The following is a 25,041-nucleotide window of genomic DNA, read 5'->3' on the forward strand; positions in this document are numbered from 1 at the left end:
GCAACCAAACAACACAATTAGAGGCAGAGAAGGAAGGAAGAAAAGTAAGAAAGAACGTCTTTGTTTGGGTCTTTTTTCCTTCTTTTTTTTTTTTTTTTGGAGGCTACGCTTTTACGGTGTGATTAAGTGGTTGGAAACAGACTGAAACAACAAAAACAGAGCAGAGGAAGAGAAGTGAAGGATGAGGTCAGACTGTTTTTACTGTCCCGGTCGCTCCGGCACAGAAAAGTCCTTTTTAAACACGAATAACAGATTCTGATTGGACCAGAACCGCCGAGGGGAAGAAATTACGACCAGTTTAATGACTCGGTTTAGAGAAGCAAAAGAAGAAAAAAAAAAAACAGTTTAGAGACACTTTTATTATCAGATACATTTACAGACAGCACAGCTGTTTGTGACACGTATACACACAGACCGACACATTGCTGGGGATCGATTAGTTTCATATTTAGTTAATCTATCGACAGACACATTCAGGATTCTTGTGCAGAAAGTTGCCGTTGGGTCCATGCATGTTTTGGTAATTGGATTATCTCACCATAAATAAAAAAAAGTGGATATTTTATATTTTACTAAATAAAATAAAAAAATTAGATTAAAATTTGAGGTTTAGAAGCAAGCAAAAATTTAATTTATAGATTTTTAGTATAAAAATATATGTTTTTTTTCATGTTTTAAAATAGTAAAATTTATATACATATATTTCAAGGCAGTGCATTTTATGTTGTTCTGTATATTTTATTTTGTTTTATTCCATAAAATAAAAATTCACAAAAATATAAAATCTGGACAATAAAAAGTATTTTTAAAAATACTTTTATAGCATTTTTTATTGTTATTACTTCTTCATGAACTCATTGGGAAAATCAAAAAAACAAACCTCTTCTCTACACGGCGAGTGACGTCACTGAGTGACGCTTTACTGGATCAAGTTAGGGAGTGGAGAGTGCCAGAATATGACAAAACAGGCCAGTTTATTGTTTCTTATTACCCATAATTTCATGTGTTTATTAATGATAATATATTTAAAAAAATTACATTGTTCCTCTGATGATTCACGGTTCAGTATTTGCTGATTTTTTTGCGAAAGGTGACTCGAAATTACTCACCGAAAACCCGTCCATTTGTAGATCTATTTTCTTAAAATATGAAAAAAAAAAAAAATGCAGCTGGAAAGCTGAAATACTCGGACTCAATGCTAGTTGACACACTATTGGCTGGCGTTCAAAGGCAGCCAATAAAAAAGCTTCATTCATTTTCCTTCATGCTGATTGGTTGTTGCTCAGAGTGGAAATAAGGAAGTCGGTAGACGTCAGCTTCTGCCGTAGTAATAAGATGGTTTCCTCTTTAAGCGTGTCAAGGCATATTTGGTGTTTAAAACGACTAAATTAGGTATTTTTAGAGGGAATCTGAAGTGTTGATGGATTTTAACTGTGGTGGTCCCTAACGGCAAGTTAAACTCACACCGAATGTTTTCATGGGTTTGGATTGTAATACATATTTTAAAAACATTTTAGCGCATGTCGAAAATACTGCCCATTACTTTACACGTGCAACGTTAAAGTAAGATAAATGATATACTTCTGGAGCCCAAGGTGTTTTGTTTTTTACTGATATTAACATGAAAACACATACGTAAAATTCTGAAATTTCCCTGATTATTTTCCAAAATGAAACAAACACAGATAAACAAGAGTGTATAAAATACACACATTCTTTAACATTTAGACAAAGGACAGTCAAAAAGAAGAATAAATAAATGTATTGCATGTGAGATTGATGCTGAAAACACTCAAAAATACCAGACAGGGGCAGTGATGTCAAAATTTCAAAATATGAGAAAGCGAGCAGTGGTCAAGTCTTCTGAATGATTTTAAGTTTTTATCATTTTAAATATGCTTTAAAATGCTTGCAATTCTATTTAATGTTTTATATTATAACCCAGTTGTTGTTGTTTTTTTTGTTTGTTTTTTTTTTTGTTTTTTTTTTTTTTTTCATTACTGGGTTCGGATTAAAATCCAACGAACAAAACATGCAGAGATTCTGACCCATTTTGTGTTTCCAAAACCCGAAGCCGTCCCATTTTCACTCCCCCCGTTTCATTGGGGGAGTCCAGAAACAAAAAAGGGCTTTCCTTTTGTTGACGTCAAAGATCGACTCCTGACCTTCACATTCTGTTTCACATTAAACACAGAAGAGACGCAGTGCAAAAATATGTCTGTCTTTTTCATAAGCACAGCAGGAGTTTGTAGGAAAAGAGGAACCAGGCCACTTTCCTTCTCTCAGCTTGTTAAAGTGAAGACAAATCCATTTGGGTTGTGTGTGTGTGTGTGTGTGTGTGTGTGTGTGTGTGTGTGTGTGTGTGTGTGTGTTCCAGTGAAGTGGCTGGCTCCGGCCGCACTGTGGCTTGGTATGCCAATTATGGCTTTGCCCATGCAAACACGCTCCCTCTCTATGACACGCTCACAGGGTGGCCCAGCAATCACTGCACGCCACATTTCAAATTGCGCCCATAATGTGGTTTTCTCATAGTTGTGAGCTAATCTCCTCCGAACCAGCTGACCGTCTCAGATAATTGTTGCAGTCCGCGCGGATGGAACAAATGTGAAACGAGAAAATCCCGAGGCAGCTGCCCAGCCGCCGTTCTGCTCCGAAGCTTCGCTCCGTTTTTCAGCGAGAGAGAGTAAAGATTTGTTTCTTGGTCCGCGTCTTACAGGAGCGGTCAAATGTCTCCCAAGTTGTCGTAAATTATATCAGGTGCCCGGAGCGGGGCCTGGTGGTTCTTATTACACCACATAGCGGATGGAGGAGGCTTCTGTTTCGACACTCTGCTGTACAGCTCCTTCCCGCCTCCTCCGGAGCTCCACATGTTGTTGTTGTTGTTTACGTTGCTACCGGAAACGCCGTGTTTCCCAGCGGGAAGAGGTACCGGCTCCTTCCGAGCGAAGGCACTCTTGTTGGGCTTTGGAGCGGTGGCAGGTTTGGGGAACTTTGGCGTCGGGGGTTGCGGCGTTCCGCGACTTAGGCCCAGCAGCTTTGGAGAGTGTTTCTGCAGCTCCGTCGGCTTCCCGTGGGAGGCGGTGATGTAGGTGGCGTCCAGTCCTGACGGAGGCCCGAGCTCTTCCTGTCGCCGCTGAGGCTCCAACCGGGCCTCGTCATAAACGGTCATCCCAAGGCTTACGGGAAGGCTGCTGCTTCCTTTGGCGCAGCCTTCTGGCTCGTCATATATGTGGTCCGCAGAGGGCGCAGGAGGGGGTGAAGCCCCTTCCCCATGACCTCCTGGGGGTCTTTTGCTGCTAATCACCCCCTTCCCGGCGCCTCTTCCTCCTCCGGCCGACCCGTTCAGGCTCAGGGCGCCCGTCTTCTGGCTCAGATCCACGGCGATCTGGTCGTACAAATGCGAATACAGGTCAGGAACTTTCTTTTGGTTGCTTCCCGTGTGGTGATGGTCCCCTCCGCAGGAGTCGTCGCCCACAGGTCGAAGGCGTGGCGTTGGCATCGGAGGCGAGGTTTGGTTCTGACCCTTGATGGTGTCCACTGGGTCTGAGTAAAGGCCGTCACAAATGGGAACAAGCAGTCGCACCGAGTCTGCTGGCTCAGAATAAAGACTCGTCTGTTCATCGAGCGGGGCTACAGCTTTCCCTGCCAGTCCTCTGGGTGCTGGGGGTTCTGGTAAGCTCCTCCCTTTGTGTCCTCCCTGCCCTCTTCCGACTCCGTCTCCGCCCTCCCTCTTCCCAAGCACTCCGTCAGCCGAGCCCGGCTTGCTGCCGCCGGAATCGCCGTCCGCTTCCCGACTGCTGCAGCTACTGCTGTCCCCGCTTCCCGCCGCCATGCCGCAGCCGGGAACGCCACTCCGAATGTACTGGAGGGACAAAGGGCAGTCGGGGTCTAAGCTCTGGGGTCCGCTGAGGTGGCGCTCCTCGGCCTGAGCCTTCTGAGACTGGATGGCCAAGTCAACCAGTGTGAAGATCTCATTGCCTTGTTTTGTCTCGAAGGTAAAGTTGCCAGGGCCGGAGTCGCAGCGGCGTCCCGCTTCAAAAGAAAACATCACCTGGGGAAAGAAAAGACCAAATGGAGTCAGATTTATTATGCTTTCTTGAACAGGTTATGACACACGGGTGATACGAAACATGTTAACTAAATTTTTTGTACAAAATTATTCTTAGATAACAAGATTTCAGCTTTTGAGCTCCTTTCACAATGAGCTGTTACAGGGCGCCTTGTCAATTTAAACTTAAATAAGCTGCTGCTGACCACGCTCCCTAACTCAGTGTTTACACTTGCATGTAAAAATGGCTGCAAAACAGATGCGTCAATTATACATCTGATTGCAGCCAAACATCTTTGAAAAACAGAAGTGGAGCATCCTGCACAAACAACAATATTAGAGCAAGTGACTTCTCGATGGTAAGTCAATAACAAAGCAGTTCTCTTTTCCAGCAGCCGCTGTGCAGTAAATACAGCAGTAAAACCAGCTTATCGAGTGTGCTGGAGCTCCTCTGGGGTTGCTAAGCAACGCCACGGTGCTGATCGTGACTTCACAATTGGTAAGTTTTTGAAACGGCTCATTTTCCACGCACCAGTTGTTGCTATGTAGAGGCTAAACTTTAAATACAAAGAGAAGCAGGTGTATAAAAATGAAGTCAGAGGAAGAACAGAAGTAGAAAGTTCTTAAAAAGAAAACAATGTGGCATGGAGGTATCTGAAGTTTCTTAAGGCTGCAGAAAAGCGAGAGAAAGCAAGACTTTCATTAGATAACAGAGATGTTTAATGGAGTTCAACAAAGTTGATGTTTGATCCTTCAAACAAACTTATTCACATGTGATTTTAACCAAATTTCTTATTAAATGGAATTGTGAAATCATGTTTTTTGACATTAGTGGAATACTGACAAAGTTTTGCCACATTTGCAGTGGAAACACAGCTTCTGTCCTGCATGTTTTTGGCATTTCCTGGCTTCCGTATAGCCAACTTAAATGAACTGATGCCCTCCTCGGGTGAGAATACATGTGAATTAGGTTTGATGGAGTAGGGACAAATTTGAAACATAAGGATCACTACTCTTAAATTTACACATGAGCACTGCTGTTTTAATAGACATAATCATGCTAATCATTAATATAAGATACTGATGACTCATGCACATGGTGTAGCATCACATCTGCCACTGATATAAATAATTAACGGCTGCCCATAGCAAGATGGCCTGTAAAACTTTCCCATGCTGTAACTCTTAAAGTGAGCTACAAATTGGCTAAAATTGGTATCGGCAGGTCAACAGAAACTATGTACAGACAAACCAAACTACCAGCTTTAAAGGTCATCTGTCAGTTTTAGATCACATATTCTATCTTGAAACGACAATGTGACAGAAACGACCACAAACAGGGGGTGCTAAATATAATCTGACCACATCTGTGCTATTTATGCTTCCTCCTCATGATCACTGTTGCAGCCAACAAGCTTCCTCTAAAAGTTTTCTGATGTTTTTGTTTGTTTTGCTCAGTTTGTTTGGTCAGGCACTCACCCGGTCCCTGCCGTATCTCCTCAGGAGCTTGTAGGGCCACACCAGGATGTTCCTTTTCGTCTTGGGCTCCTTCAAAATCAGCGCTTCGTTTTCTGCTTTCAGCCAGTAGCTCCCTGCGAGACCGCAACGTTCAGACGCCTCGGTGCGTTGAACCGTCACCCAGAACTCATTCACTGTCAGGAGATAACGTCCATTAGGGATCATTCTGGAGTTTCCAACCACAAGTCGTAAGGCTACACTGATCAACGTCCTCACCCTCGTCCCTGGAGTAGTAGATGAGGTTCTCAGACATCTGCAGGTCCTGGGGTCCTCCATTACAGTCCGTCAGGCTGCTGCCAGTCCCTCCCTGTTGCTCAACCAGAGAGAAAATATCATGTTAGTTATCTTATTACTCCACATTGCCACAAAGGAGTAAGCTGTTTTACTTCATCTTGTTTACTCCACAGTGTGGATGAAAATATGCCAAGGATATCCACTGGGCATTCAAGGGTTCCTTCACACCAGCCCTGTGTAGGTCGCTGTAATCGTTTGCCTAGAAAGTTTGGTTCATCTGGGGAGGTGTGAACTCTAATCCGGACCAAAAAAGCAAACTCTGGTCCACCTAAAAGCCTAGATCTTGGTTTAGTTGAAGTAAACTCTGTTGCGATTCGAATGCCTCAAAAGCAGGAAGCAGACTACAGCGCAGGGTATTCTGGGTCAATACAACCAAAACAAAACTTACGAGTCTCAAGCTGGTGGGAGAAATGACTTGTGGTCTTTTACCAAAGACCAAAGAGAAATCTTACAACCGCTAAAATCTGACAACACTCCATTTTTGTTTACATTTTGTGAAGAAGGAAGTTGAGCTCACGTCTTCTTCAAAGGTTTTTGTGTCGGGTCCTTCAGTGGTTCTTGGTGCAGCGCCAAGAAGAGAGGGAACAGGTTTTTCCAAAGAGTTTGGGCCGTTTCACACAGAAAGCGAAACGTGCCAGTTGAAAATGTAATATTGGTCCTAATCGAACCAAATCTACTGGACTGGAAAACAAAGTAAGTGTGGGCAACACACCCAATAAGAGTTTCCAGTAATTCATATTAAACTAATTTTCTGTCTGTGTTTGATCGCAGTAAGGATCAGAGACTAGAGAACAGGGGAGACATCAAACAGAGCAAACACATGCAAAGGAAGCCCTAAAAAACATTTCCACCCACGTCTTAGTCACCCGGTGCACGCCCCTATTTCCTTTAGCAACCAAACGAGTGAACTGGTCATCCTGTTTTCAACAAAAGGTGAGAGCAGAACGGTAAAAATACCTGAAAAGCAATGTCACACATGGTGTCCATCCAGTCCTTCGCAGTGTTCTTCTCTGCCGCAAACACGTGCGTCTTGTCATTTGTTTCCACGCAGAAAGCCGCCATGTTGTCTTTGGGGCAGCTCTCGGTCAGAGCAGGCAGAATGGAGATGCACTCAGACAGACGGATGATCTTCTTGTCCAGCTTCCTGGTTTTCTCGTTGGAGCCGCTTACCGAGCTCCCGCCGGACCCGCCTCCGCCTGAGGGAGAGTCGAAGAACTCCAGGCGGGCGATGCCGTTCTGGCTGGCGGGGTAGAGGACGAACCAGTTTTTCTTCCATTTCTGATGGGTGGAAAACAAAGAAGGACTCGATGAAGAAAGTATTGAAACAATCCATGTGTCAAAGGAGAAGGAGGCACTGTTGGAGTCCAGTCATTGTCTAAAATGTGCCAATGATCTGGTGTATGGTAGGAGATATTATCTGCCATCAGGACGGCACTCAGTTTTGTTTCATCAGGGGTAAAATGTTTATTTTTTTTAATTATGTGGCATTAACAGTCTCCAAACCAAAATGAGTTGCAAAACATATTTTAAATTCAAAGTCAACAAAAAAATAGGGCCGTGAACCTTTAGTATTTGTGAGAATTAGCAAACAACAACCACCTGTGAAAAACCGAAACCCTCAAATACGTAAGACCTCCTCCAAAAACACTTACAAATACTTTTTTTAATTGTTCAAACACCAAAAATACATTAATATGCATTAATACAGCGAAAGAAGACTTAGTGCTAGGCCAGAAGCTAACGTCTGTGGTGTTTCTATTCTTCACTCTTTGGATGTGATAAAAATGCCAAAAGTGTCACGTTACACAAGAAAATTCCCTCGTGCCGTCCCAGTCGGGACAAATGCGCCATATGCAAAGCTAAAATTTGTATCTCTGTCTATGACGAAATATCTCAGACACAAAAAAGGAAAAGAGACGGTACGGGTTAAGACTGTAAGGCCAAAAGCATAACATTTATCTCTGAATTGCTTAATACTGCAGTTTGTCGTTGCACTTCCCTCACAAAATGCAAATGTTGATTTAACTTTGTCACCGTCACTAACCCAGTGAACGAAGGAGAGGAACCAGCTTTTTGTTGAGTCACTTACAGATATTCTGTTTGTGCAAAATAATTTCACTTCTTGCAAAGAGTTTAATGTTTATTTGGCAGTTTTTGGGTGAAGAGCAGGGAGGATAAAGAAGAAATTAAAGACTAAGGTGAACACTTTTTTGTTTATTATAAAAGGTCTAATTTTATTACCATATTCAAAAGAAAATATTATTAATTTACACAAAATATCATTTCGTATTTTTATTTAATCCAATATGACTCGAAAGGACAGGATTTATTTTTGCTAAATGTTAGTTTTCTAATACAGAAGAGGTATTTATTTTATTGTTATTTAATTACAGAGATTATAATTTGTATAACACTTAACTGGGAAAACCTTTTCAAGTGTCGCTGCTCTTAGGTAGTATTCAAAATGCAAGAGGATCTCATATCCACTAATTAGTCCTCTCTATGTTAAAAACGGTAAAACATGCACTTTTTCTCTACAATTGACATTTTTTATCTGTAAATGCTGATGCAACATAACACTTCATTTTTTTTGCTTCATCTGTCCAAACAATGGAAAACCAGGGCTTTCTGCAAGCTGGGTTACTTTAAACCAAAACTGAAACTTTCGGATCGCATTGTAAAAACTCGAAGGATGTGAGCAGAGGCAGTTGGTAAAGTCAGAAATCGTCTTCACTCAGAGATAACGGGTTGGCAACATAATGTAGGTTAGACCACAAACAATGGGGGATGAAAACTTCAGTTTATTCTGAATATATCCGTCTGAGTGATAAGCGGGCCTTTCGTTTGCTGCCTGAGGCTTAATGTAGGAGGCGTGTGGTGATAAATCAGATGTAACTCGGCATTTCTTTTTGCACGTTGACAGTTGTTTGAATCAGCAGACAGAGACCACTCTCAGAATTAGTCATTCTGTACTCCGCAATTCACTTCCTAAAATTCAAAACTGGCTTTAATCTGGAAGTTTGAAGCAGCTGGAAATCATAACGACATTTATGTTGTTTAAGACAGCCAAATGATTCTACAGGGAACGATACTTCACAGCAACATACGAGGCTGATAAGACTGAATTTCTGTCAGAATGTAACAATTCAATCTTGAGTACATTAAATAATGTCACTGAACACCAATCCAGAACCGCACAGCATTCTGGGGGATGTAGGCAGAAAGGCTTTAGTTATTCAGCCTTTCAGAGTGAGTGAGTTAGTTGGTGGCATCAACTAACTCACTCACTCTGGTTACCTAGCGACTCACTCGCTCTTTGGTTACCTAGCAACGACCTGTTGAGCAGCAGTTTCAGGTGCCTCAAAACTGCTTAAAAATAAAAACATAAAATGAGTACAATAGTTCAAGAGGAAACTGTGGATTAAACAGGATAGGTCACACCATCAGATTGGGAGTATGTCAGATATTTAAACCAAAAGCTAATCAATAATTATCAATATCGACTGATATGAAACCCTTATATTATGGTATGTTTTTCAGCCATATTGTCCAGTCCTAAAAAATACGATTAACATTTAGATATGTTTTTTCTTTTATTAGTTTGGAAACTGTGTGCTTTTTGCTTACGTCCCATAAAAGAGAATGGATCCATCATCTTCATTTTCCCAGTTTTGTTTTTCTCTCTAACAGAAATAAAATGGTGATTCTTTCAAAATCACAGCAACATTTCCCACTGTAGATATTCAGTTCAGTTTCACTTTATTTTGGTAAACCATCAGCATTACACACAGAAAACAGGAATACTACTTTACAAACCCATAGTTTACCAAAACAGGAATGGACTGACGCTAAAGCTTATGCTTTAGTGTCAAACGTTATTGTCCTTTTTCAAAGGATCAATTGGTCTTATTTAGATGGAGTGAAGTTAAAATGGCTCTCGGGTCCAGAGATGGGTTTTCCAAGCCGAGTAGCTCCTGAACGAGTTAAAGACACGCCACAGTCAAAACCAGCTGAAAGCTTTATCTTTTTCAACCCGGAGGAAACAACAGCTAACAATGATCACTTCCTCCAAGGGGCCAAACAACAAGACACTCAACCCTGAACAATAACGCAGGTGGCAGGTGTTGGTTTGCACGTGTTTAGCGCCAACAATAGCCACGAAGACAAAGCATCACACTGATATACATGTCATTATGGTATAGCGGTATGACACAGCAGCTAAAGTAAATAAAATGGATTTTGGGGGGAAACCCCTGCTTAATCTAGCAGCAGTTTGCAGTCCCAACAGGCCATGCTTCATTGACTACATTAGTCACAGAGTTCAGGTTTGCCCCTACAGTTACTAACGCAGCAGGATGACAGTCAGAGAGAGAGAGAGAGGCAGAGAGAGAGAGAGGAGCTTGTGACAGGAAGGTCAGTGGGTTTTTTTAATAACCTTTTGACCAGCTGGGAAAATCCAGCAAAAAGAGAACCAAATGAAAAACAGCTGCAGATCCTCATATGAGCTCCAATCAGAGGGACGTTCCCTTTTCTCAACTGTCTGATAATGGCTAACAAAAAGGCTTCTGACCTTCATTGTGTCTCAAAGTGCTGTGTTTATTCTGGGTGATTACAGCCATATATGTGACTGAACTAAAATACTGTGAGAATACAGTCTAGTCTAGACATCAGGTCTAGTTATTCACACCTCTGCTTTCTGTCACGATGTCAGCTAGAAGCAAAGTTAAATGGGAATAGAAGTGAGCTGGTGTGAAATTGGCGGACCAGACTTCAGATTTATTCCCACCATTACCTCTGCGTACGTCTAGGCCTGTCGCAGTGATACATTATCCCAGTACTTATTGTGATAAATTATGATGTTGTTTCTAGTAATATATTAGTAGCGGCATAATAATGTAGGTTCACCCTCACCACGACTGATAAACTTTAATTTTGTAAAGAACCCGTGACACTGGAACTGGCAGATGATTTAAATACCCAAAATACAACACGGCAACCAAAAACTGTAAATAAAACGGAAATAAAAACTGCACAGAACGGAAACCATCAATAAAATGTATTATTACGTTTCTGCCCTTCAAAAAATAATCGATGACAAGAACGGAAATCATAGTTATTTGCTCCATCTCCTGCTGGGTCGGCCATTGTTAAAATCTCCCCGACCCGTCCTTTGAATTTGGACACACCCTTGGTCTTTACGAGGTTCTAAAATTATGTCTAACCTTAAGTATACTAAAACACATTCCAGAGACCGATTAAGTTACACAGAAAACAACTACATTAGATTATTTTAGCCTGAGGAGATTCTACAAGCTACCGAGTCACGTGTCTAAAATACCTTTTCCGTTTTGGCTTCTTTCTTGTGTTATAATTTCCAGGCATAGAAATACCCAATTATATCAGGCAGGAAATGTCAAGAGGTAAAATGGTTCAAGAGACCTTTTGTAAGACCATGATGTAGCAATAGCCCAACAGAAAGTTGGAATGAAAAGGTGCAAAGTCTGAAGAGAGACTGAGTTAAATGTGAATATTTACATCCTGACAGCAGGTTCTGGTGCTACATGAACTCTTCAAAGCGGTCATCTCTTCACTATCATTCATAGCATGAAAATAAGCATCATGTGAGTCGGTCTAATTACAGAATTGCGCTATTTGCATGGAGGCCCAGGTACGACTATAGCCACAGGGTGTTGGCGGCGAAATGCTTGATCTCAGGCTAATGTCGTATGACTTTGTTAATCTGATGCTATTGTTTTATTTTAATGCTTATGAACTTTCACCAAGTGAAACTGTCTGAGTTGAAGCCAAAGGTTAGCTGTCCTAAAAATGTTGCTATACAGTAATTACCTTTATAAAACCTATTTAGAAAGGTAAACAGAATTTATAATTACCTTTCTAAATTATATTTATAAAGCTAATTAGTTAAGATTTTGCAAAAAGACTCTTGTAGGACGTTGGTTGGAACTGCAGGTTGTAGTATTCAGAGAAATCCTCGAGTCCTTATCGGTATAAAAGGCAGATTTTTACTAGAGTTTTGGTTCCCTAAACACCAGGAATCCGAAAAATAACGGCTCCTCTTTGCGGCCGCAAAGCTGATTTGTCGGATTGTACCAAGACGTTAGCCGTCTTAAGAGGACATCCCTCCACTTTAAGGAGAATTACTTAATTTTATGAAAAGAAGCCACAGGGCTTGTTGCGCTGCGTTACATTACGCTACGTTACGTGGTGGTGTTTGATATTACATAGAGTTATGTTACATGACGTTACATTACATGATGCTACATCATGTTACGTTTCATTAAGGTTAGTGGTCCGACTTGATTAAAATTACTAATCAAACAATTGCTGGATCTGCAGTTAATCATAATTGATTGCATTTCAATCAAAAACTATATTGGCAAAATAAAACACATTTTACATTTTAATTTGCAGCTAAATTATCAAATAAATAGACATACGAGCTCAGCAACAACGATTGCACTTGGTGCAGAGAGAACTTTGCACCATTCTGATGCTTTCAGTCTCTTAGCAGCAATAACAAGAGTAGGCCTGAAACGATTAAAATTATAGTCGACTAATTTAGTAATTGATTGTTAATTGGAGTATAGACTCAAACAAAAAAACATTTGCTAAAAGAACATAATCAGAGCAGTAATTAAGCTAAAACTATATGAAAAAATATGTACAATTTGCATTTAAGTTAAACCTTTGTAAATATTTTCTACCCAAAACAACTCATGTGGCATAGATTTTAGCTTCACCCAATTCAAATTCTGTGAAAAATCTCATATTGAGCACCTATTCCTGTCAATCGAAAAAATAGTCAACAGGTCAACCCCACACTGTGTTGGTGTCAAGTGTCGTGAGGTTTGAATTTTTCACATTTTGATGTCAAAAGTATTTTTCAAGCTGTATATTAAAACATATTTTAAAAAAATAATTGGATTATTTAGGGGTTTTCACACACTTTAATGTTTTTCTAATATTGTATAAAGAAGGCTTAAGGTACAAAGAGTTTAGGTTTTGTTTTAGGTGTAGTTCAGAGTGGATCTGAGTGACTAAATGTGAATATTTACATCCTGACAGCAGGTTCTGGTGCTACATGAACTCTTCAAAGCGGTCATCTCTTCACTATCATTCATAGCATGAAAATAAGCATCATGTGAGTCGGTCTAATTACAGAATTGCGCTATTTGCATGAAGGCCCAGGTACGACTATAGCCACAGGGTGTTGGCAGCGAAATGCTTGATCTCAGGCTAATGTCGTATGACTTTGTTAATCTGATGCTATGGTTTTATTTTAATGCTTATGAACTTTCACCAAATGAATTATCCGAGCTCCTGAGCTTCTGACTGACGGAGCTTCACTCTTACTCAGAGGTGTCAAACGAGAGGCCCGGGGGCCGTATAACGCCCTCGAAGCGACGTCTCGTGGCCTTTGACCAGCAAACAAAAACAGCACAAATGAGCTTTTCCAGCTGGAGGTTAAAAATAAAGTAAACGAATTGAAGTTAAATCACAAAGTATTCAGAATAAACCATGTTTATCCGCTTTTAATACACTTCTTAGAAAATCGGACCACAAACATCCAGTGACTTTTCCTTGCTGTGGTTTTGGTACTAAACTTGGTTAAGTAAAGCAGGATGTGTTAAAACATGGCTCTTTTTTGTTTGTTTGACTTTGTTCTAAACGAGACAAATCTGTAGGCGTTTATGTTTCAGAGCTGATATGATTTACAGCTCCCTTTTCATCACAAATCAGACATCTTGGCTTTATTAGAATATTGTAATATCAGTTATTCTGAAGATTAATCAATTATTGGATCAACCGTTTTGCAAGCCTTTTTATGCAATGTCAGAAATGCATTAAAAGATGGAAATAAATATATAATTAAATATAATAAAAAATATATAATAATTAAATTAGACCGCATTTCTCTAGTGAATTTGACCCAGGTGTGCTAAAAACTATGCCACTTGAAGAGTTTTGGCTTAAGCATATTTCCAGACAAAAGTTTTTTATCTTAAATTAAAAAATTATATTTATTTTGTGCAGCTTTGGCATAGTTACTGCTCTGAATGTGTTGATTTATCAGCAAAAACAAGATTTCCACCTTTTTTTCCCAATCTGTGTACTCCAGTTAATCAACCACGAAATTAGTTGAAGATTATTTCAATAATCAATTAATCATGTTTAATTTGATTAATCGTGATTAATTGGTTTCATCAAGATTAATAATTGAATTAATCGTTTCAGCCCTACTTTTAACTTGACAATTTTTTTCCTCCACATGATATGTACCACATATGTTATCTGATTTTCACCTTCACGGATAGGTTGTTTTTTTGTTGTTTTTTTTTTGCCTACAGACTTTATTTGTGACATTTATAATTAACCAGAACAATATCTGTCGTCGTGTAGGTGGGCACATTTTTTATTAATCTCATATGCATACACACACTGAGGCCTCAAAGAGGACAGGATATATGTGGGATGGCGATTACCCAGGGTTCTCTCTGCTTCCTTCTTCTGTATCCAGGTGCAGCTTCAGAAAAAAGTGCTAACATGTAAATGCGTCCATCTGTTCATGCTGCTGAGCGCGGACCATCTGGAGTTGCTTTCATGCAACAGTTTTCTCGTACGAGGCGTGACTCTCTGAGCCGTGTTGCAACGTGGTCCTAAATTGTGTGTGTGTGTCTGTGTGTGTGTGTGTGTGTGTGTGTGTGTGGGGGTGTGTGTGTGTGTGAGAAACAGCTGGTCCATATAAGGCAACAGAGCGTTGCACTGAGTGGAAATTATGCAAAAAAGATCATGGCAGAGAGACGGAGAGAAACTTCCTCACTGGTGTGGCAACAACCTGCTGAGTTTTACAGAAACAGGCGAGATGCAGGAAAGTTTGAGTGGCTTTCTTTATGTTTTTGTAAAAGTGTGTTTGGTGGTTTATGAACGTGTCATAAAACAACCGTAACATAAAGGCCCAAAATGCTCTGAATAACACCCCAGTTTGAAATGTTTAGTGTGATTCACTGCTCAATTTGGCTGCCTAAAAATACACAATAATGAAACCCATTCCCGTACGTGTTGCGTTTGTTATTAGAATATCACCTTGTGCGTACAAGACCCCGCCACTAAGCATCCCTCTGGTTAAACACATCATCTTTATCTTTCACTGTAAAGAATAGCTAAACCTCCTTGGCGTGAGTAGACACAAAGCAGCAAACCAGTGGGCTTATTTAAAAGTGTGAAAGTCTGTTTATCGGAGCGTGTTTGCTTGGTAAAAAGAGACGGATTAGAGAGGCTGTTTATGAAGTGGGTTTCTGAGGAAGGGAAAAGAGAGAAAGTATAACTGCCTTGACCACAGAGTGAATGGAAACATGTTTCAATTTGACAATCATCTGCTGAGGCGCTCTCAGCATGATTAGTCTTGCGTGACCGCATCACCTCATGGCACGTAAGGCCAGAAACTGTTTGTGCAGAAGAGAGAAATCTGTATTTTGAGAATGCAAATGTCCACAGCAGATCAACATGGATGACGCATCTCTGCAGCATAGCCATCCCAAAACAATGGTGCATTTTTCTGCAGAACGTCACTCCAAATTATTCACAGAAAATTAGCAAACAGCATATCTAAAATATTTTTTAAAAACCAGGTGCGACGCTACTTGACTCGCTATTGGCTGGCGTTTACAAAGCAGCCAATCCAGAAGCACCATTTATTTTCCTTGTCACTAATTGGCTGTACACAAATGTGAAATAAGGAAAAGAAGTAGCTTCTGTGGCAGTGCTAAAAGTTTCCACTGTGCTTAGTAATACATATGGAGAGATATTTGGTGTTTGAACTATTAATATACAGTGTTGTGTTTTAAGAGGAAATCTGATTAACCCTAACCCTAACAAAGCAGAAATAGACGGATTTTTGTGGCTACATCATGGAGCAGTAGATAAAAAAAAAAAAAAAACACTGTGTAAGTGGAGCAATTCTATGATTCAGACGTGGTTTAAAAACTTACGTATTAATGTTGAAGTTGAGATAGGGCGACGTTAGATCATAAAAATGAATGTGTTGGTGATCTAATGAAGCAGAGAAAACGCTTTATCATCCTGCACATGCCGTTTGTTGCTGTTCAACCCTGTACAGAAGCATCCGTTTTTGTGTCATTGTTTTTCTAACGTAAGCTGGCCTTTATGTAGAGCAATTTACATGGTGGGTGTCAAAAACTGAATGAAGTTTGGTTCACCAGTCCAGGTGGCTGATACACTTTTTTTCAAAATTTTACCTTAAGGGTGGTCTTATAAAAAAGACACACACACAAAAAAAAACATTAAATCATTTGCAAGTCTCCAAAAAAGGAAACAAAAACTATAGTCATCTTTTCTAATGACTTTCCCCACCCACAAAATTCAGTTTTGCAGCAAATAAGACCAAAAGCATCCTTTGAGGTTTTACTCACTAATCTATTAAACTCGGCAAAATAAATAAAGAGTATTCATAGAAAGATTGACTCATATCCTGGTACTGGGAGTTCAAACAAAAAAAAAATCTAAAAGAAAAAAGTTTTGACTTTTTTTTCATCCTTTTTTATGTTTCAAATTTGAAATGAAAAAAATAAAACTACTTAGTTTCATTCAAATACTGGGTATGCAGTTGAAACAAAAAACTTATGTAATAAATACATTTAATAAAGTAAAAATAATATAATTTTTGTGGCACACGACTACAATCAACTTGACACTTTTGGCTCCCCGCATACTGTTATACGTGTTGCCATATATTATGTAAACAGTTTCGTCATTCCATCATATCAGATTTAAATTGAAGTGGCATTAACGAGCTTGACAAACAAGGAAGTTGATTTGTTTTAATCAGGAGAGTCGAAGCAGAGGCACAAATCTCTCTGAAATGGAAATGTTGATATTTAAGGTTTTTTGGCTCATTTATTGAGTTTGTGCTGCATAATTTGACCAAAATAACCACAAAACCAAAACGTCACTTTAAAAAATATTCATCCTACCCCTATAACTTTTTCACATTTCATTACAACAACACCGCTAATTTTTTTTTTTTTGCAAGGGAGCAGATCATAATAAAATGGGAGTAAAGCAATGCAGGTAAAAATCTGAAAAGTGTGGGGTGTTGTTGTATTCAACCTCCCTCTGGCAATATTTACGTTAAAGAAAGAACTTTTCGCACATATATTTTTGGGTCGCTTAGTTAAATTGGAGAGAGCCTGAGAGAATAGACTTTCAAGTCTTACCGCAGATGCTCAACATGTTTTCAGTCAAGACTTTGACAAGGCCATAATAGCATATTACACTGTGGTGTACCACTCTTTTGTTGCTCTGGCAGCCTATAACCGGTTTTCTTTTAGTGTTGCTCTACATTTAGCTCCATATATTTTCCATTAGCTTTGACCAGCTTGCACACAGCATGATGCTGCTACTACCGTGTTCCTGAGTTGTTTTGCGTGTAAACAGTAACCACAGAAGGGAGTTTTTAAGACTTTCTTGCAATGCTGAACATTTTTTTCTAAAGCTCTTCCATCAAGGCCAGATTCAGAGAGTGCAGAACTAATGGTGGAAAGATTCTCACACCTGAGCTCTATGCAGCTCCTCTAGAACTGCATTTTAGGTCCTTCTATGATGAATCCTTGACTACCCAGCCCAGTTTGCTGTTGTGTCATAAAGTCTTTCCATTTTCGGACACTCAAAGTTTGGCATTCTGCTTTACAGCCTCACTTTGCTTTAAATTCCTCCACCTTTTTACCCATCACCTCTAAAGCTTAGTGCAGAAACTGTGAGGAAAAACTTCCCTTAAGGCACCTAAGTGTCTCTTAGAACCAGGTCCTGCCCAAGCCTTTTTGGGGCCCTGGGCAGATTTTTCATTTGAGGCCCCAACACGTCAACACCAGATTCATTATCACTCTTAAGCCACTTTATATGCAACATACCTAGTAGCATTAGCATTATTTGTAATTACCTTACATATCATACCAGTGTTATTATTACTGACTTTGACCTTACAGGAGTAGCAAACTAAAAAAAATATTTGGATTTTGAGACACATAGTGGTAGTTAAGTGTGCCATATTATTTAAACTATTTGAAAATAACACCAGCTGACAAACACTAAATTTACAGTAAATAAGTTAAAGCTTCAGTATGTAGATTTTATTAAAAAATATATTTTTTTATATATTTGTCAAAACTGTCACCCTGTCATGACATAATAATCTGTGAAAGATCAATCTCCTCCCTGAGCTACTCCTGCTGTCTGAAGAAATGCACTGCTCCGGACCAAAAACAACCAATCAGAGCCAGGAGCAAGNTCTTGGCGCTGTCAATCACATTGTGAATGTGCTGCTAAATGTTCTAATGGCAAAGAAACAACTCTCTGTTATAGAAAACTGTTTATGATGCTATCTACCCCCCAGCATTCACAACAGGGAGAAGATGTATCGTAGCAGAGAGCAGAGAAGGAGTCGAAGGGGATGAGCGGCACGAACACAGAAGTGATTGGCAGCACCAAGATCCTCCGCCTGGCTCTGATTGGTTGTTTCTAGATAGCAGAGAGCAGAGGAGCTCAGTTGTTTCCACAGATTGTATGTCTCATGCCATACTGTCACAACATAGTGGCAGTTTCATCAAATACGTAAAAAATATTTTTATAAAAGCTACATTCTGCGGCTTTAACAAGTTTGACATCTTATATTTGTCCAACAGGAAAGGAAGAGATTAACCTATTATTTGTGCAACAACTATAAAAATAATAGAGAAATCATTTTCCATGTGTAATAGAATTTAGTTTGTATTATTTCATGCCATTTTAAATACAAATTATCATGCTAGCTTGGTGCTCTTAGCGGCCTTTTAACGTGCACATGCCTTGGGCCGGCTCTGCTTAGAGGCAAATGCCACCTTCTTCCTAAACCATAACAGTTTATAAGCATAATTATTTGACCACATCAAGGTACTTAGTTATTACCATAAATGACCGGGTGCTTCTTTCTGGGAAGTTTGACATTAGCGTCTCGGTGCAGGACAAAAGAAGAGGAGGAGACCCGACAAAAAAAAACCCAACCAATAACCTGAACTGATGATGTATAAATCTTGTAGCCTCAGGGAATGCATTTCTGACCAAGCATGACACACATTCCGGTTGAACCTGTCTGCTGCCAATGAGGAGACAAAGTCAAAATCTCAGCCAACGTTCGGTCAGCAGCTGCAAGCAGGTCGCTGAAAGCTTCTGCTAGCAGCAGGTCAACAAAACACATGTCCGAGCAGCTTTTAAAACATTAGCATGCGTGCGGCAGGGCCAGGCAAGCTGATGCAGATACAGACATGACTCCCCGGTAAATCTGGCGAACAATCGACTTTGCTCTGCTGCTCAGATCTGTATCCAGAACCAGAGTCTGGATGACAGGTTGGCCGGTTTACAGGCAGAAATTACAACAGCAACTTTAAAAACAGTCATCATTTTAGATATTTATTGTTCCTTTGGTGATTCCTGAAGGAAATTGGTTACATTCGGTTTTATTAAGGAGCATCAGCATGAAGAATGAGCCGAGTACAAAGCGCTAGGGTTAAGTTTATGATTAGATCGTAAAGAAAAGTTTTATTTCTCTCCCTTTTAACATTTCTGTGCCACTTTGTGTTGACTTATATAAAATCTCAATAAAATACACAAAACATCTAAGAGCGTGACAAGTTTTGCAAGGCAATGTGTTGCTAATTCTCTCCGTGTCAAATATTGTCACCTTCCTACACATAATGTCCTAAGTAATACTTTGTCAATTTTTTTTTTCCTAAATCATCTTTTAAAAATATATATTTTTTGTTTTTTGTCATAGTTCTTTGGCATAAACTGACTAAGTTAGGAAGGCGATGTGGACGATATTTATCACATTTCTTTCATGTGATACAACATGAAAAAAATATATTTTTATCACGATATTTAGTGGTATTGTGGTAACAATAAAAGTGACAATAAGTAACCATTTGTGACAACATTTTTTAGCTAACTGTATGGCATTAGCTGTATTAAGTGTGTGCAAATCGTTGATATAACGCTGATGTCGAAAAACACAATTATGGAATTGCTGTGGTTCCATTAAACGACAAATTAAATTAAAGTCACACGTAAACAAGTGAGTTTATTCTGTGTCAGTAAACAACACAGAATAAATGCATTTAATCATATATATTTAGCAAACAGGGGAGAAATTATTCCAATTTAAAAACAATAATACAACAATACATCTAAATTTATTGTGGTAAACAATAAACGACAACTATCATGTATTGTGCTTTTGTTTTAAAAGCAAACAAGTCCAGGAAGAACCCTTGTTTAAGTCTTTTAGTTGTTGTTGTTTTTTTTATTTAACCTTTATTTCCCATTTAGATTTAAAATCTCTTTTTCAAGAGAATCCTGGCCAAAGTCTGGCTGCCACAATGTCTGCACATGGTGTCTGCGAACTTGATTTGTTGCATCTTGGCGACCTGCAACAAGTGCCACAACTTCCCACATCACAAAAAAAAGACAACAGTCTGAAACAGAAACCTGGCTCCTCTTCTGTCACATTTTCCAACCGAACACGTGGGAATCAGCCCTAGATGTACATATATATGCATGTGTGTGTGTCCAGACTGTTCTGAAGATTGCATAATTCACCTCAGCAAACCTCAAACTAGTTTCAACACTTTCAGAATAACTGAGGTTCTGCTTCCTGTTCTATTTTTTCTGCAAGCACTCGTGCTTTTTTTCATCGCCTTCCCCTACCCCCTTCAGCAAACTTCTGTTTTGCTCAGACACAGACATAATGCATGTCCATTTGCTATAGAAAACGCACACCATAAAAGACATTGAAAGTGTTTCTTGGGAGCATGAATATGCATTGTGAAGTGGTGATTTCAGAACAGGAAGCATGGGGCCGGGATGTTTTGTCGGTTCGTGTCATATGACCACCAGAGACAGAGAGACGAGGCCAGACAAAGACCATCTCACAAGTCTGAACGCCTGACCGGGGTGCTGCTGAGAGACTAAACTGGAGCATGGATGCCAAAGACAGGAAGGCACAAACATGAGCTGAGGTGTTTATCACCGGGGTTTCACTCTGTTGGTTTGCTGGCTGCAACAAGGTGTGAGAGAGCAGCTTTCAGAGTCAAAGGTAGCTTGATAAGTCGTGCGGATGATCGCAATCAACACGAAAACATGCTGTCCCTAATAAGCAATAAATCAGTTAATATTATGATGACTGTTTTTCTATTTTCTCTCTTTCTAACAAAAATTGGGATGACAAAAGGCTTCAGTCTGGTTCATTGGTCTCAACTAGCCTCGTTACTGACGGTCAGTGTTGCTTGGAGACTTCAGTATACACTGTGTTTATTGTTTTGTTTATTTATTGTCAACATTTAAACTGTCTTCCGCTCCCAGTGCTGCATATTCATTAGAATTTAAAGTTTACTAATGTTTGAGATTGCATTATTATCTGATTTTAGCCACAATATTACTTAAAATAGTCTCAAAACAACAATATTACCATTTATCACTATAAACTTTGGGGCGATTTTTCGTCCAGTAAAATTAGTTTTTGTGACATGCCCAGTTATCCCTCTTCCCAACGGGTGCAATAAGCTCTTGCAAAATAAAACATCACAATACTTATGCGTTCCCTACATGAATAAATTCATTTAGTGGGCGCATATTCCTCTAAACGAATAGTAGTCCCCTAAAGGAATTTATTCTTTTAGGGGACTACCATCTAGCCAATTTGGGTCAACAATCCTTCAACAGATAAAGTCGTAACAAAATAAGCCTCGACTACTCTTAAGTCATCGCTATAACAACCGATTGCTGGACGTCTACGGTACGATGAGCTACATCACAATCACAGTGAACTCCATCAGCTGTTAAATGTTATACAGCAGAACATGTGTTATTGAAGTACTGACCTAATGTCTGACGAGACAACGGCAGATATTTGTTTGTTGAGTTTGTTTCAACATCACTAAAAACGCATAACAACGGACTTTTTGGTAGCATGAGTTTGATCTCTTAAGTTTTCTGCTAGTGGGCCATCATTTGATTCCGTGTAAGAACTAGAACCTGCAGAATACCGGGCCTTGAAGACCGTCTTTGAACGCCACTGTCCTAAGTTTTGGTGCAATAACTGGTATGAAGGCATACCAAGGTTTAAAGGACCTGGCTGCAGCCATTGAGCCAGCCATTAATTCGTCTGCAGAAGTGAGGAGAGCAGATGTTTGACTGCTAAACCTTGACCCAAACCGGGTCATAAAACAGAACCAGCATGACCCAGTTAATGATTTAATGGAATACCAGCATCTAAAAGTTTTTCTTTCGCTCAGCTTAAAGTTGTTTTAATGAGATGCCAGAGAATGTGCTGAAGTTGAGCATTTGGAGCAACACTACCCCTTTCCCATCTGTTGCTGGACACTGCTGGTCAGCTGGCTGGAAGGAAAACTACTCCACTTTTCCTTCGCTTAAGATATTTTTGAGTAGTTACAAAATATTTCTGGCTACAAAAACACAAATAATTAAAGGCGGTTTAGTAAATTTTTCGTGGTGATACTGTAAAAAATGACAAAATTAAGCATAATTTACTCATCTTGAGTGAAACTCATGCCTTCTCCCTGCTCAGGAAATTGCATTAAACTGCAATACGTTGCATAAGGGTTTTTCCTTTTCCTCCTGAGTGTTCACAGTGTTTTTACTCAGCATCACAACACAATAACAAGGTTAAATCGGTGACCAGCCAACTTATTAACAAAAACATGTCATTCGTTTAAAACTGCGAAGGTCATCTTCATATTTTCTGTGTAAATACGTAGGGGTTCTGGGCTATTTCTCGGTGTGTAATGAGCGTTTTGCTCAGAAATAAAACCATTTCATGCGTCAGTAGAGATCTGCACTGCACACACATTAGTGGTTTGCTCAGTGTTAGTAAATAAGTAAACAGTAAAACTCTCACCTTCCCAAACTTTTGGTGCTGCACGTAGAGCTGTCCCTCTTTAACATGCGCGTCCATGATCCCACACTGTTAAGACCAACTTTCCTCCAGGGAAATCAACAACAATGACGACTCAACTTGAACTTGATCAAAGAAAATCGCTTTTTTTATATATATATAGATATATTGTGGGCTTAATTATCTCCAACTGCGACTTCCCTCTTATTTCTCACTTCCGTCCCTCAGGCGTCGTAAAAAGCGGTCTTGTAGAGACGCGACAGTTTGAGGCGATGCCATGGTGAGGGCAGAAAGAGAGCGGTCCAAAAAGACACCGCGCGGTTCCGTGAAAAGTTCAGTACTGTCCGTGTGAAGTCAGCTGCTCGTCTGTCTGTCTCTTCTCACTCCGCCAGTGAGGATGGAGCGGCAGAGCGCCTACAGCTAGCTTAAACACAACCAACCCCTTCCTTTTGGCTCTTTCAAAATAAAAGCAAATTGTGGTGGCGCGATATGTTAGCCATTTTTTTTTATCTGCGCTTTGGTTTTGGTGCTGTTCTAGTGTTTTTGTATTTAACCTTGTTTCTTTAAAAAAATAAAAATAAAGCAGTTAAAACCATTGCTCCTATTTACATTGTTTTCTTTGTTTTATTTTGCTGGTCCTGTGCTACTGTGTTTAGCTGTCTGTTTGTTAACTAGTTACATTTACTTGAGTAACTTTTTTGAAAAAAAAAAAAAAAAGCTTTTAGGAGTATTTTTTACTACGCTTTACTTTTAGCTGAGTAATTTTACAATGAAGTATTGCTACTCTTACTTCAGTAATTCACTGTACAGCTGATCTTCTGATTTAATTTTGGATTAATAAATGGATGACAAAATGTGTTTAATAGTTTAATAGCTAAAACAGACCCTTATGGGTTAAACATACTTCTAAATAAAGTTATTATCTTTAATGAAAAATGTATATATTTTTGCTATAGTTTTTGCTTAATTACTGCTCTCAGTATGTTGGTCTTTCAGTAAATGGCCTCTTATTGAGTACTCCGTTTAACAATTAATCGATTATTTCATTAATTGATCCATCACAATTAATTCCATTAATCATTTCTATTAATAAATGTGGTGCCAAATAACCTGCATTGCAATGTAACAGCGCAGCAGAGCGATAGACTCTTATTTTGAAGTCTTTGCTTACATCCGGTATCCTCTTGTAGCGTGGAATTGACGTTCCTCTCTGCCTGTAGCAGCAGAAACAGCACGCTCCTCTGCTTCCCTCCACCCACCTCCTCACTATTGTGTAACTTCTTCCTTAATTTCACCTCTGACACGCTCACTTTCCTACCTCATCGTTCACCCAAACTCTAATTAACTGTTTCATTTGCTCTCTATTTGTGTCGAAACGAACCCCGAAAGCTCTTACTTACATCCGATGATAATGATGGAAAGTTACCAGCAGGGTATAAATGTTGCAGAGGTTTTTTTTTTTCCCCCTTTTTTGCATAATAATCCGTTCCCCCTTTTCTGTAGACCTGCTGTTGGTGCCAAAATAAATACGTTTTCACTTCAGAAAAATTGCAGGAATTTTAAATTAAGCAGTGTGTGTTGGCAAGTGGAGCTGCCCAGCTATATTAATATGTTGCAGATGCCTCCTGTTCCTGTTGGCTCACAGTGTAGCTGTGCTGTGTCTCCAGTGGTGATAAATCTTATTGACATTATTCTGACACTGGATAAGGATTCTTGAACAATGAGTCCCAGTCTCAATTTGAGGCCATAATGTCTTATTCTGTTTTTTTTTTTTTTTTTTTTTTGCAGTTTAGTTTAGCAATAACTTAACCAACAAAAGATAAACTCAATCGCTTTGCTGTGAAATTATCAAATAACAAGGTCAGTGTACACAGCAGTAAAATGAAGGAGCTGTATCTGGAAGAGAGGTTGGAAGATAGTGCAGCGCTACACTTTGGCCAATAATCATAAAGGGTCAGGCAGTGGAGAAGATTATTGGTTTTAGACATAGAAAAAATATTTCCAATTCCATGCAGATTCTGGTTATTAAAAGTCAAGAAGCTGATTTTTTCATTTGAGAAAGTTGAAAAGTTTAAGTGATTAACAGATAATATATTGAGTTTTCTCTCCTTTAATACATTTTGTTTCCGTTAAGCATCTTAACAGACTTAACTCGTTGATCAATCAGGTCAAGATTATTCTGGAATAAAGCAGCTCTCTT

General features: G+C 39.4%; 1 protein-coding gene and 1 long non-coding RNA gene across 2 annotated transcripts; one reads left to right on the forward strand and one right to left on the reverse strand.

The window, feature by feature from the left end:
- Nucleotides 1-1,990: 1,990 nt before the first annotated feature.
- dok1b (docking protein 1b) lies at nucleotides 1,991-23,243 on the reverse strand. Its single transcript, XM_015033866.1, has 5 exons — nucleotides 22,845-23,243; nucleotides 6,818-7,138; nucleotides 5,783-5,873; nucleotides 5,528-5,700; nucleotides 1,991-4,051 (listed from the first exon to the last, which is right to left on the reverse strand). The coding sequence occupies exons 1-5, from the start codon at nucleotides 22,899-22,901 to the stop codon at nucleotides 2,723-2,725; spliced, it is 1,971 nt and encodes a 656-aa protein (XP_014889352.1). The 5' UTR covers nucleotides 22,902-23,243; the 3' UTR covers nucleotides 1,991-2,722.
- On the forward strand, nucleotides 6,413-7,000 carry LOC106948287 (uncharacterized). Its single transcript, XR_001425145.1, has 3 exons — nucleotides 6,413-6,553; nucleotides 6,632-6,793; nucleotides 6,912-7,000. It is a non-coding gene; the product is annotated as an uncharacterized LOC106948287 (long non-coding RNA).
- Nucleotides 23,244-25,041: the final 1,798 nt, after the last annotated feature.

This window comes from Poecilia latipinna, unplaced genomic scaffold, assembly GCF_001443285.1.
Source record: "Poecilia latipinna isolate Pla-1442-1.1 unplaced genomic scaffold, P_latipinna-1.0 Scaffold281, whole genome shotgun sequence".
NCBI classification, from domain to species: domain Eukaryota; kingdom Metazoa; phylum Chordata; class Actinopteri; order Cyprinodontiformes; family Poeciliidae; genus Poecilia; species Poecilia latipinna.

Excerpts from the sequence above, each read along its gene's own strand:
- dok1b (XM_015033866.1), bottom strand. The coding sequence starts at position 22,901 with ATGGACGCGCATGTTAAAGAGGGACAGCTCTACGTGCAGCACCAAAAG. Across the intron at positions 5,701-5,782 it reads CTACTACTCCAGGGACGAGG|TGAATGAGTTCTGGGTGACG; the intron begins GTGAGGACGTTG and ends ATCTCCTGACAG. Across the intron at positions 4,052-5,527 it reads GGAGATACGGCAGGGACCGG|GTGATGTTTTCTTTTGAAGC; the intron begins GTGAGTGCCTGA and ends TTCTTTCCCCAG.